General features: G+C 35.5%; 2 protein-coding genes and 1 pseudogene across 2 annotated transcripts in view; all 3 read right to left on the bottom strand.

Annotated features, from left to right (window-relative positions):
• LOC128195387 (adenylosuccinate synthetase 2, chloroplastic) overlaps positions 1-919 on the bottom strand; it is a gene marked incomplete at its 5' end in the record, with an annotated part of 1,583 nt that extends 664 nt beyond the window's left edge. The window contains 2 exons of the mRNA XM_052872667.1: position 1; positions 215-919. The exon at position 1 is cut by the window's left edge and continues 311 nt beyond it. Coding sequence (XP_052728627.1) covers position 1; positions 215-919 — 706 coding nt within the window. The remainder of the gene's footprint in view (positions 2-214) is intronic.
• Positions 920-1,704: 785 nt separating this feature from the next.
• Positions 1,705-7,689, bottom strand: LOC128195386 (adenylosuccinate synthetase 2, chloroplastic-like; annotated as a pseudogene).
• Positions 7,456-10,859, bottom strand: LOC108320767 (adenylosuccinate synthetase 2, chloroplastic). Its single transcript, XM_017552293.2, has 4 exons — positions 10,430-10,859; positions 8,999-9,691; positions 8,476-8,787; positions 7,456-8,293 (listed from the first exon to the last, which is right to left on the bottom strand). Exons 1-4 carry the CDS (start codon positions 10,709-10,711, stop codon positions 8,123-8,125), a joined length of 1,458 nt encoding a protein of 485 aa, XP_017407782.1. The 5' UTR covers positions 10,712-10,859; the 3' UTR covers positions 7,456-8,122.
• Positions 10,860-14,175: the final 3,316 nt, after the last annotated feature.

The raw sequence follows: 14,175 nt of genomic DNA, 5'->3' as shown, positions 1-14,175 counted from the left end.
CCTGCACAGCCAAAATAAAATTAAGTATGAGCTTAATTTGTTGACATTATATTCTTTAACACAAAAAAAAACAGAAACAACTTGAAGTTCCTGAGCCAAGTGTTTAATGTTTGGCAGTAAGGAACAATTAGTTATAAGAAGCAAAAGAAAAAACAATTTCGATAAACAGATAAATAACCTAATGAACAATAAAAACAGATAAATATCCACGTACCACTCCTATTAAATCACCAATCACCCTTGGAGCAATACCAAGACCAGTGCATATCCCGCCTGCTGATGGGCTAGACGATGTAACAAAAGGATAAGTTCCAAAATCAATGTCCAACATGGTTGCTTGTCCTCCTTCAACCAAAATCTTCCTTTTCTGTGTTATGGCCTCATTCATGACATGCACAGTATCAGCAATAAATGGTTCCAACCTCTCAGTATATCTCTTGTATTTTTCAACTTCTTCCCTTAGCACGTCTGGACCATAGCTGAAATCTTTGAACCTTAATGCTACATCTGACAATATAACATCAAGCTTCTGGGGGAAAGTATCCATTTGCCTCAAATCACCTACTCTAATGCCATTGCGGTTAACCTTGCTGGAGTAGCAGGGTGCAATGCCTCTCTTGGTGGTGCCGATGAAAGATTTAGCAAGCTCGGCTTCCCTCAATCCATCCAATACTTGGTGGAAATCGAACAATAGGTGAGCACGATCAGATACCAATATCCTTCCCTGGCAAGAGACCCCACTTGCCTCAAGACCATCAATCTCTTTAAACAACCCCGGCAGGTGCACTACAACCCCATTCCCAATAACACACAGAGTATCCTCGTTCAGAATACCAGAAGGAACAAGATGAAGCGCAAACTTTTTCCCTTCTGCATTGTAGATAGTATGCCCAGCATTAGCTCCACCCTGAGAAATACATTAATAACCACAAATTATCAGTGCAAAGCAACAACAAAAAAGACAAACCAACACCAAGCGATCTCAATACACCAAAATAATCCCTAAAATTAACCCTATCGCAATCTGGAACTGCAGAAATGCCGTTATAGTCCCTGAAACCCTAAACCCTAAACCCTAAACCCTAAACCCTGGACCCTGGACCCTCGACCCTCGACCCTCGACCCTCGACCCTCGACCCTCGACCCTCGACCCTCGACCCTCGACCCTCGACCCTCGACCCTCGACCCTCGACCCTCGACCCTCGACCCTCGACCCTCGACCCTCGACCCTCGACCCTCGACCCTCGACCCTCGACCCTCGACCCTCGACCCTCGACCCTCGACCCTCGACCCTCGACCCTCGACCCTCGACCCTCGACCCTCGACCCTCGACCCTCGACCCTCGACCCTCGACCCTCGACCCTCGACCCTCGACCCTAGACCCTAGACCCTAGACCCTAGACCCTAGACCCTAGACCCTAGTACCTAGACCCTAGACCCTAGACCCTAGAACCAAGACCCTAGAACCAAGACCCTAGAACCAAGACCCTAGACCCTAGACCCTAGACCCTAGACCCTAGACCCTAGACCCTAGACCCTAGACCCTAGACCCTAGACCTTAGACCCTAGACCCTAGACCCTAGACCCTAGACCCTAGACCCTAGACCCTAGACCCTAGACCCTAGACCCTAGACCCTAGACCCTAGACCATAGAAGGTAACGAAAACCAGACAGTTACCTCTTGCTGAGGGCTGGACGCGCTGGGAAGGGCCGAACGGGAAGAATATGTTTTCATCCCAAAACTCATCAAATGTTAGCGGGAATTGGCATCCCTACCGCAAAAAGCCTCAACTTTACCTACAGAGGCATGCAAATTCAACATGAAAAATCATTTGTATATGAGGGCATCACGTCAAGGTCCAACACCAATGTAGTGAATAGGGACCCCCACAAGTTCTTCTACCCTTTCCACGTATTGTCGTGCAGCTTTTGGAAGGTCAGAGTAGTTTCTTACGGAAGAAATATCGGACTTCCATCCTGGAAGTACTTCGTATTTCACCTAAAACATAAAAAAAATAAATAAACATAAGCAAGCTCCCTAGCAATTAAGGAGCTTTACCTTCCTTGAAAAACCTGTTCTTTCACGTTCTGGTTATGTTAGAATGTATCAAATCAAAGCATTTAGTTGGTGATCCAGAAGGACCAACAATGGAGTGGATGGGAAAGATGGAAAAAAGTTACCTTCAATTGCTCAAGAAGACGGAGGTCAGAGGGAAATGATTTGATTAAGGTGCCATCATCGAGTTTGTAAGAAATACCCAACTGAATTTCTTCAAGATCTGATAAAACATCCAGCTTGGTAAGATTCAACGATGAAAAACCATTTATCTGACATGAGTATTTCAAGGCTACTATATCCAGCCAGCCACACCGCCGAGGACGGCCAGTAGTTGTGCCAAACTCCTGCCCGGCAAATCTGAGGAGATCACCCCCTGAACCCAGAATTTCAGTAGGAAAAGGTCCGGAACCAACTCTTGTAGTGTATGCCTTCACCTGCACAGCCAAAATAAAATTAAGTATGAGCTTAATTTGTTGACATTATATTCTTTAACACACAAAAAAACAGAAACAACTTGAAGTTCCTGAGCCAAGTGTTTAATGTTTGGCAGTAAGGAACAATTAGTTATAAGAAGCAAAAGAAAAAACAATTTCGATAAACAGATAAATACTCTAATGAACAATAAAAACAGATAAATATCCACGTACCACTCCTATTAAATCACCAATCACCCTTGGAGCAATACCAAGACCAGTGCATATCCCGCCTGCTGATGGGCTAGACGATGTAACAAAAGGATAAGTTCCAAAATCAATGTCCAACATGGTTGCTTGTCCTCCTTCAACCAAAATCTTCCTTTTCTGTGTTATGGCCTCATTCATGACATGCACAGTATCAGCAATAAATGGTTCCAACCTCTCAGTATATCTCTTGTATTTTTCAACTTCTTCCCTTAGCACGTCTGGACCATAGCTGAAATCTTTGAACCTTAATGCTACATCTGACAATATAACATCAAGCTTCTGGGGGAAAGTATCCATTTGCCTCAAATCACCTACTCTAATGCCATTGCGGTTAACCTTGCTGGAGTAGCAGGGTGCAATGCCTCTCTTGGTGGTGCCGATGAAAGATTTAGCAAGCTCGGCTTCCCTCAATCCATCCACTACTTGGTGGAAATCGAACAACAGGTGAGCACGATCAGATACCAATATCCTTCCCTGGCAAGAGACCCCACTTGCCTCAAGACCATCAATCTCTTTAAACAACCCCGGCAGGTGCACTACAACCCCATTCCCAATAACACACAGAGTATCCTCGTTCAGAATACCAGAAGGAACAAGATGAAGCGCAAACTTTTTCCCTTCTGCATTGTAGATAGTATGCCCAGCATTAGCTCCACCCTGAGAAATACATTAATAACCACAAATTATCAGTGCAAAGCAACAACAAAAAAGACAAACCAACACCAAGCGATCTCAATACACCAAAATAATCCCTAAAATTAACCCTATCGCAATCTGGAACTGCAGAAATGCCGTTATAGTCCCTGAAACCCTAAACCCTAGACCCTAGACCCTAGACCCTAGACCCTAGACCCTAGACCCTAGACCCTAGACCCTAGACCCTAGACCCTAGACCCTAGACCCTAGACCCTAGACCCTAGACCCTAGACCCTAGACCCTAGACCCTAGACCCTAGACCCTAGACCCTAGACCCTAGACCCTAGACCCTAGACCCTCGACCCTCGACCCTCGACCCTCGACCCTCGACCCTCGACCCTCGACCCTCGACCCTCGACCCTCGACCCTCGACCCTCGACCCTCGACCCTCGACCCTCGACCCTCGACCCTCGACCCTCGACCCTCGACCCTCGACCCTCGACCCTCGACCCTCGACCCTCGACCCTCGACCCTCGACCCTCGACCCTCGACCCTCGACCCTCGACCCTCCACCCTAGCCCTCCACCCTAACCCAAAACCCAAAACCCAAAACCCAAACCCCAAACCCGAAACCCCAAACCCGAAACCCTAAACCTCAAACCCTAAACCCCAAACTCTAACCCCTAAACCCTAACCCCTAAACCCTAACCCCTAAACCCTAACCCCTAACCCCAAACCCCTAACCCCAAACCCCAAACCCCTAACCCTGAACCCCTGAACCCTGAACCCTGAACCCTGAACCCTGAACCCTGAACCCTGAACCCTGAACCCTGAACCCTGAACCCTGAACCCTGAACCCTGAACCCTGAACCCTGAACCCTGAACCCTGAACCCTGAACCCTGAACCCTGAACCCTGAACCCTGAACCCTGAACCCTGAACCCTGAACCCTGAACCCTGAACCCTGAACCCTGAACCCTGAACCCTGAACCCTGAACCCTGAACCCTGAACCCTGAACCCGGAACCCTGAACCCGGAACCCGGAACCCAGAACCCGGAACCGTGAACCCTGAACATTAAACCCCGAACCCCGAACCCCGAACCCCGAACCCCGAACCCGCAACCCGCAACCCTCAACCCGAAACCCGAAACCCGAAACCCTAAACCGTAAACCCTAAATCCCTAACCCCTAACCCCAAACCCCCTAAACCCCAAAACCCCAAACCCGAAAACCCCAAAGCCCAAAACCCCAAACCCCAAAACCCCAAACCCCAAACCCGTAACCCCTAACCCCTAACCCGTAAACCCTAACCCCTAAACCCTAAACGCTAAACCCAAAACCCTAACCCAAAACCCCAAACCCCAAACCCTAAACCCAACCCTAACCCTAAATCCTAAACCCAACATGTAATTTGAATTCAAGAATTTGGGATAGCGTAGTAATACTACTGAAAGAAGTGGGGAAAATGCTTGATTTTTCAATAATAAATACATAGCTGACTTACTTCTCCATAACCATAGCTGCATATAGAATTCCAACCTTAATCACCTTGTCATATATTTCTTTGTATGTTAACCACTTGTACTTCTCTACCTATAGAGTCACGAAAAGGAAATTCAGGTCAGTTAAAAGCGGAAAATGGTCGAGATATGTGAAGAAAAATTTCAAAACATCACCTTCCATTAACAATTTTCTGGTGACCAAGCATTGGACTAGTTGGATATTTCTCAACAGACAATATGTAAAAGTACTACACACTCAGCACTGAATTGACTAATATTTTATTAATAAGTCATAAGTTCAGGTCTACATAACATTGATCTGGATCAACACCAAGTCCTAAACCAAGTAAAAAACTAAACAAGAACTAAGAGAAAACAATAACATAAGACCTAATAACAAAATATAAAGAAAGACTACAAAAACAAAAGGAATCCAAAAAGAATATCGGTTGTTTAGAAAAAGCAAATATAAGAAGAAGAAAAAAAATAACAAGATAAAGCAAACAAGAAAACAGAGAGCACAAATAAAACATAACATTTCATAAAATGCATATAAAAAAATTACAGAGACAAGAGAACTAGGTATATCTAAAATAGAAAAACCTCTAAGCTAATAATGTTTAGTGATCCACATTTAACCAAACAACAAGTTCATGAAAAAAATCAGAACCAAAGAAGAAGAAAAATAATACAAAAGACCACAAGAATGAAATCATGTCGAGCTTTATCCAGTCTCATATGTTTCCACCACAACACAATTGAAAAAGTTAATAATGTGAAAAACATCCGAAACTAAACTATATGATCGTGAATAATTTTTCCAGGAAAAAAAAAAAAGGAAATATAAAGTGAAAGAGAAATGTGATTTTCCCGCCACTCCCCCGCACTCATCAATTCAATTTCCTGATTTTATTTTTTACACTTTCAACATTTTTAACACACTTTCAACTTTTTATAAAAAAAAATATTTAACACACTTTCAACCTTTTATAAAAAAAATCTTATTTTGCTTTTTTTAACTTTTTTAAAACTGAAAGGAAAAATAAAAATTTAAACTATAGAAAATTAATTTTAAATAACTTTTTAAAATATTAAGTTTAAGTTTTAATTGCTTTGAAAGGAAAAACACAAAAAAATAATTAAAGGTAAATAAAATTTGAAATTAAATTTATTGTCATCGATTTTTCCAAAAAATAACTTTTGCTTTTGTAATGTAATTTTAATTTTGAACTTATGAATTATAGAATAAATATAACGGTTTAAGTAAAATAATGTAATGTGAAAAATGTGAATTAAATAATTAATTGTTTTTATGAATGAATATTCTAATTTATTTTTTTAAATACTGTGATTCTTGTAACTCCTAGATATAAAAATAGAATAATAAGTATAATAAATAAAAAGACAATTAAGCAAATTAATAAACTCATAAATTACAAGGTTTTATCTTAATGTTAACTTCTTAAAAGGTAAATAATTTAAGAAAATGTTTGAAAAAGATTAAAAAGATTTAAATAAACTAAATGCAGATTTTTTTTAAAGGAAATAAATCAAATTTATCCTTTTAATTAATTGAACTCATTTAAATTAAGGAGTCAAATTTATTTAACCTATTTTGTTTACAAGTATAATTTTTTTTTATCCTATAGGTATTATAATATGTTCTTATTTTACGTTTCCAACTTAAAATCATTGTTATTTAATATTTTTTATAAAATATTAATTGTTTAATTACACTTTTAGTTTTCTATCTTTGTTTGGAAATTCGTCTTGTAATTTATTTTTTTCAATTAAGTTTTTATTTTCTTAAAAATTCATTCAATTTAGTCGTGTATTAGTTGATAGTATTTTTTACTTATTTATTTATTATTATTTAAGTAAAGAATATCACACAGTTGTAATATTATGTAGTAAGTACCACATGCAAAAACAGAAACAAAGTTAGAAACTCGGTCAAAATCAAAAGCTCGTTAGTAAAAATTATAAATAAAAGAACTTATTAGTTAAAATCATTAAATGGAAACTCTCAACACAATAAAATCCTAGTTTCCTTTTTAACGGAGTAGAATTCAAAGAACAATTATCAATCTCCACTTATCTAGGAATTAAAATGAGAATTATAGTGTTTACTAAGTTAGAATTAATCAAAATTAGAATTACAGTAAAATAATAGCTAAAATCACTGTATTAACACATTTACAAAATCAAAGAATTTTACTCTGTAAATCAAATGTCATAAAAACAAAAAATTAGACACTAAACACAACTTTAAAAAAATACAATTAGCTTAGAAAGATCCGAAATTAATTTACTTTTTTCAATTATTACCCTCAAAAACTCTGAATTATTTTAAATTTATTCGTTTGTTTTGTGTTTACAAGCCAGTATAATGCATAGAAAACACCATAATTATTTATACCACTTTGAAAAAAAAATTAGTGAGAAACATGAATTGGATATTTTGGTGGGAAATAATATAATAAGTAAAATTAACCATCATGGCAGATTGTATAAAATTTAGCACTAGTTGTATAAAATCACGGACATGACATGAGTACGAAGAAAGAGTACTTAGTTAGACTTAAAAAGTACATAAACTTTAAAATTCTCAGCGCCATAACCAATTAACTTCAGAGCTCGAGAATTCATAGGGTCAAACTTTAACTCTTTGCATGATACATATAACCCTTCAACAACTTAGCAACTTAGATGGTCTAAGAGCTCATTATGATTGTTAGAATCAGGCAAATCCAATAACCATCAGCTTACAAGATCCCAATGTTGACACCCTAGATGGTCTAACCTCCATAGCCTATGTAGACATCCTAATCTCTGTTTATTTCAAATTTTCCCGTGTTATAGTAGTGTGTTAAGTATTTTATGTGAGTGTCCAGAACATATACTGTTTCAGTCGGATCTAGTGTGACCCTATTAAAACACTCACGAACGGTAAAGACTCGCGGACGAACGATGAAACTGCTACGGATCGGACTGACGCTTGGTGACGGACGGACGCTTTCTCACGAACTGAAGCAGATCGAGCGGCTCTGGCGCTTGGGAACACTAGAAGCTAACGAAAACCAGACAGTTACCTCTTGCTGAGGGCTGGACGCGCTGGGAAGGACCGAACGGGAAGAATATGTTTTCATCCCAAAACTCATCAAATGTTAGCGGGAATTGGCATCCCTACCGCAAAAAGCCTCAACTTTACCTACAGAGGCATGCAAATTCAACATGAAAAATCATTTGTATATGAGGGCATCACGTCCAGGTCCAACACCAATGTAGTGAATAGGGACCCCCACAAGTTCTTCTACCCTTTCCACGTATTGCCGTGCAGCTTTTGGAAGGTCAGAGTAGTTTCTTACGGAAGAAATATCGGACTTCCATCCTGGAAGTACTTCGTATTCCACCTAAAACATAAAAAAAACAAATAAACATAAGCAAGCTCCCTAGCAATTAAGGAGCTTTACCTTCCTTGAAAAACCTGTTCTTTCACGTTCTGGTTATGTTAGAATGTATCAAATCAAAGCATTTAGTTGGTGATCCAGAAGGACCAACAATGGAGTGGATGGGAAAGATGGAAAAAAGTTACCTTCAATTGCTCAAGAAGACGGAGGTCAGAGGGAAATGATTTGATTAAGGTGCCATCATCGAGTTTGTAAGAAATACCCAACTGAATTTCTTCAAGATCTGATAAAACATCCAGCTTGGTAAGATTCAACGATGAAAAACCATTTATCTGACATGAGTATTTCAAGGCTACTATATCCAGCCAGCCACACCGCCGAGGACGGCCAGTAGTTGTGCCAAACTCCTGCCCGGCAAATCTGAGGAGATCACCCCCTGAACCCAGAATTTCAGTAGGAAAAGGTCCGGAACCAACTCTTGTAGTGTATGCCTTCACCTGCACAGCCAAAATAAAATTAAGTATGAGTTTAATTTGTTGACATTATATTCTTTAACACAAAAAAACAGAAACAAGTTGAAGTTCCTGAGCCAAGTGTTTAATGTTTGGCAGTAAGGAACAATTAGTTATAAGAAGCAAAAGAAAAAACAATTTCGATAAACAGATAAATACTCTAATGAACAATAAAAACAGATAAATATCCACGTACCACTCCTATTAAATCACCAATCACCCTTGGAGCAATACCAAGACCAGTGCATATCCCGCCTGCTGATGGGCTAGACGATGTAACAAAAGGATAAGTTCCAAAATCAATGTCCAACATGGTTGCTTGTCCTCCTTCAACCAAAATCTTCCTTTTCTGTGTTATGGCCTCATTCATGACATGCACAGTATCAGCAATAAATGGTTCCAACCTCTCAGTATATCTCTTGTATTTTTCAACTTCTTCCCTTAGCACGTCTGGACCATAGCTGAAATCTTTGAACCTTAATGCTACATCTGACAATATAACATCAAGCTTTTGGGGGAAAGTATCCATTTGCCTCAAATCACCTACTCTAATGCCATTGCGGTTAACCTTGCTGGAGTAGCAGGGTCCAATGCCTCTCTTGGTGGTGCCGATGAAAGATTTAGCAAGCTCGGCTTCCCTCAATCCATCCACTACTTGGTGGAAATCGAACAACAGGTGAGCACGATCAGATACCAATATCCTTCCCTGGCAAGAGACCCCACTTGACTCAAGACCATCAATCTCTTTAAACAACCCCGGCAGGTGCACTACAACCCCATTCCCAATAACACACAGAGTATCCTCGTTCAGAATACCAGAAGGAACAAGATGAAGCGCAAACTTTTTCCCTTCTGCATTGTAGATAGTATGCCCAGCATTAGCTCCACCCTGAGAAATACATTAATAACCACAAATTATCATTGCAAAACAACAACAAAAAAGACAAAGCAATACCAAGCGATCTCAATACACCAAAATAATCCCTAAAATTAACCCTATCGCAATCTGGAACTGCAGAAATGCGGTTATTGTCCCTGAAATTACCAGACATCAATCAATTTAAGAAAAAAAGAAAAAAAAATAAAAAAACAGATTCTCTAGGTTAAAATTTGATTGAAGCTACAAAACATGTACAGTACTCATTAAAGAAGAAACCAGACTGAAAAATTTATGAATTAAAATAAATTCCAACCACTAGTAGAAACGAAATTCAAAAGAGCGTATCAGACAGCATATTACTAAAGATTTCCCTCTCGAATTCTTACTTTTTGTAATTTCAGGGACTCAAAAGTCAAAACCCACTGTCCTTTGGTAACAAAGGAGAACTAAAATAAACATTATTTAATAATTTGAAAAACGAAAATGACATCACTGTAGATTCAGGGACAACGGCACACCTAATTCAAGATTCAATTCAGTGTACTTCTTATAATAAATTATTACAAAAAAAAATATGAATCAAAAAATCAAAAACCTTAAACAAAGGCACTGGTAAACAGACAAATGAACCCTAAGACAACACTTCCACCACAACCCACTAATTCCATCGAAATTCCAAGACATCCCTCGATTCGCGACAAGGGGAAAAGCTGCGAAAGGGTAAAAAGAAAAGAACTTGCACGGTACCTGACAGCGAGCAACGATTTCGAAGTGTTGGCCCAAGACGTCGACGAGTTTACCCTTGCCCTCATCACCCCACTGGCAACCCAGCACGCCAGAGACCTGGCTCAGCGAGCCGATGCGGGCGGCGGATGTGTCGGCGGCGGCGAGCTTGGTGGGAGGAGGCGCGACGGGCTTAGCGGAGCATACGACAAGGTTTCGAGCGAGATAAAAGCGGCGAGATGAAAAGGGGCGGTGAGGGTTGCGTATCGCGTGAGAATCAAACGTGACCGATGAGATGCTGTTCATTGTGGACACACACTAAAGATACTACTCACTGAAGAATAGAACAATGTGTGAGAGAGTGAGAGAGAATAAAAAACAAACACAGAAAGGGCACAAAAAAGGGTGTGTTGTTGACAATGTTGCGTTTTGATAGCTGATACTTCAAGCCATTATTGGATTCCACATCATAGAATAGTGAGATATAGTTTACGTATTTAAAACTGGTTTTAATGCACCAATCACATCTTATACCTTTAAAATAAATTACCAACGTAGTTTTAATAATTGGATTATTAATCATTAAAACTAAATAATCCAATATTTTTATTTTCTTTTAAATAGATTTTTCTAGTATTATTGTAAATATCTATTATAAAATATTTTCAAAATATTTATAAATAATATTTTATGATATAATAACTGGACTATTATTCATTAAAACTAAATAATCAAATATATTTATTCTCTGTTAAATAGATTTTTTTAGTATTACTGTATATATTTGTTATAAAATATTTTCAAAATATGTATAAATAATATTTTATGATATAGTTACTTATAACATCATTATTATCATTTTAATATATTATAAAATATCTTTATAATTTATTTTTTAAGATATTATGTTATAATAATTGATTATTAATATTTTTAAATAATATAATAGTGGACTGTGTAATAAATTGAAAACTTTGAAAACTTTTCATGAATGTACTTATTATCGAAACATAAACAAAATATTCATCTACAAAAAATTCTCTAATTTACAAATCAATAAAAAAGTTTGAGAGTATGAAAATGAATATTATTCCTTAAAAAATAACATGTATTTATAATGTTTATAAGTTCTTAAGAAATTAGTTACACAAAAATCATAATATCAATAATAATAATAATAACTTATGATATATCCTATACTTAGTAATAATAAAAGATAATATAAACTAATAAAATATATTATATTATGTTGATATATAATATTAAGAATATATAAAATATAATCAAACTACTAATATTTTATCACGTATTTTGTTAATATATTTTAATTAAGCTAACAGGTATATTTTTAAACATTATTAACCACATCAAGAAGTGAATAGTGTTAAATAGACTAACAATGTTATTTAATATATTTTTTGAGTTAGATAAATACCGTCTTAATTATTATTTTTAGATGTTATTTTATTTGTTGGTTTTAGTTACATTGAAATCTACATTTTTAAAGGATTGAAAATGAATATATTAGTTGTTGGATTTGAAGTCTCGTTTATAAATTTTGTAAGTTTAGACAAATTTGTTGAATTTGTATAAAATAACTTATATGTGTTTGATTTTTCTTGTATTAAGGTGAAGTTTTGTATTTGAAGTTATGGACCTCGTTAGATTCCTTCTATAGACTTATGTCATATACAGTTTAAATGTACTCTAAACATTTAGACATAAATCATTTGTTTAATTTTATAATTTTAGAAGTTGTTTTTTTTTTTTCTTTCCTTTTCTCTCAAATTTAGAATTGTTGTTTCATTTTCTGTCTCTTGTTGTGATATTATTTTTTTATATATGGAAAAGTAATTACTGAAAACTAATTTATGAATTCAATATATATAAATCAGATTAAAATTTGCATCAATCAATTGATGCTATGAGATTGTTTTTCTTTTTTCTAATTTAAATTTATTTTGTGATTGTAATCTAATGTCTTTATTTTTAGAAATCAATTGAATCTTTATTTGATAATTAGGTAAAAATTAGATTAAATGATATTTTAATTTGATTAATTTAATTGGTTAATTGTTTCAATTTATATCTAAATTTTTAGATAATTATGATAAGATGAATTGTATGGAGCTTCAATTTGTAAATTGACTTTTTTATCTTTTTATTTTATATTTTTCAATCTTTGTTTTATGTTTTTAATTCATTTTGGTTATAAAAAACCCAAATTACTTTATATGAGAATAAATGCTACAAAAGGAATACAATCAATAACTAATGTGTCTTTTGATAATAGACTTAGTATTAATGTGTCCTTTTTATAATAGACTTGGAATTAATGTGTCTTTTTGATAATACTAGAAAATATTGCACAAAATATTGATATTTAATCCTTAGTTTCTTAGTGATGAAAAAATTGTTCAAGTGGAGTCTGTAGAAAGCAAACAACAATTACAAATTGGGTGTTGCTCCCTCCACCTCCACAACTTTCTCCCTCCACCTCTCCAATTATCTTTAATTCCAATTATATCCTTAAAGTTAAAATTTTTTATTTTTATTATTTTAATATTTTAATATTTAAATATAAACTAATATAAATATACATTATTAAAATACATTAAAAAGATATTCAAAAATAATAAATCAAAATATTAAAATATCTAATAAAATAATAACAGAAACATAAAATTAAAACAAAACTTAAACGGATGACATCCTTCAACGTATGTCAACATCCGTTTAAAGCAAAACGGATGTCGACATCCGTTTCGCCTTAAACGGATGTTGACATCCGTTGAAGGATGTCATCCGTTTAGGCTTCGTTTTCATTTTACGTTTTAGGGTTAAAGGATTATTGGAAAGATTATTGGAAGGATTATTGGAAGGGTTTAGGGTTTAGGATTATTGAAAGGATTATGACTACGTACCTGGAGAACCACGACAAGCACATTACACCACAAACGCACTGCACCACGTACTGCACCGAAAGCAAGAGGAAGATTGCTTGATAATTCTTTTCACGATCATTGAGCTTTGCTGAAAAATATTTTACTCATACAAAGAATTACGTAGGTTATCAGTGAAATATGTTATAAATGAGTAAAATTAAAAAACAATAATTCTAAAAATAAAATTTTACTGAGGGGCAAAATAGTAAAGGAGAGGTGGAGGGAGAAGGCTGTGGTGGTGGAGGGAGCAACACCCTTACAAATTTAATACACATGTTGAATGTTGAAATACCCAAGATGTCAATACTTAATTTCGTCCAGTTTGATAAAAACATCTAGAATTAAGAGGAAATAATAAAATAAAATATTAAAAGACAAAGACAAATTTCATATAAGTTTATTGTCTTTTAGGAAGAAATAAAAAAAAGGAGAGTTTTTGTTGTTATTTTCTTTTCCTTTTTTTTTATTATTTTTATTTGTTACTTTTATTATTATTATTTTTCCTTTTCTATTTTTTGTTTTTTATTTTCTTCTCCTTTATTTATTATTATGTTTTATTTTTAATTTTATTTTTATTCTTTGTTTTTGTTTTATTTTATTTATCTTCTCTTTTGTTTGGTATTTCTATCATTTTTTTCTATCTATGTATATATTTATCTTATTTATTTTTATTGTTTTTATTTATTTACTTATTTATTTTTATTGTTTTAATTATCAAAGTTTTTCCTTTTTATTTTTATTTTTCTTTTTTTTCTTAGATTCAAGAAAGGAAGATTTTCTTAAATAATATATGATGCATTTCTAACGTTAAAAAAAAAAAGAAGA

The sequence above is a fragment of the Vigna angularis genome, chromosome 2, assembly GCF_016808095.1.
Source record: "Vigna angularis cultivar LongXiaoDou No.4 chromosome 2, ASM1680809v1, whole genome shotgun sequence".
NCBI lineage: Eukaryota > Viridiplantae > Streptophyta > Magnoliopsida > Fabales > Fabaceae > Vigna > Vigna angularis.
The sequence above is the reverse complement of the archived record's forward strand: the minus strand, read 5'-3'. Positions and strand labels throughout refer to the sequence as shown.

Coding starts and splice junctions, on each gene's coding strand:
- LOC108320767 (XM_017552293.2), bottom strand. CDS start 10,711: ATGAACAGCATCTCATCGGTCACGTTTGATTCTCACGCGATACGCAAC. Junction 9,692..10,429: donor AAATCGTTGCTCGCTGTCAG/GTACCGTGCAAG, acceptor TGTATTTCTCAG/GGTGGAGCTAATGCTGGGCA. Junction 8,294..8,475: donor GTCTTCTTGAGCAATTGAAG/GTAACTTTTTTC, acceptor TTTATGTTTTAG/GTGGAATACGAAGTACTTCC.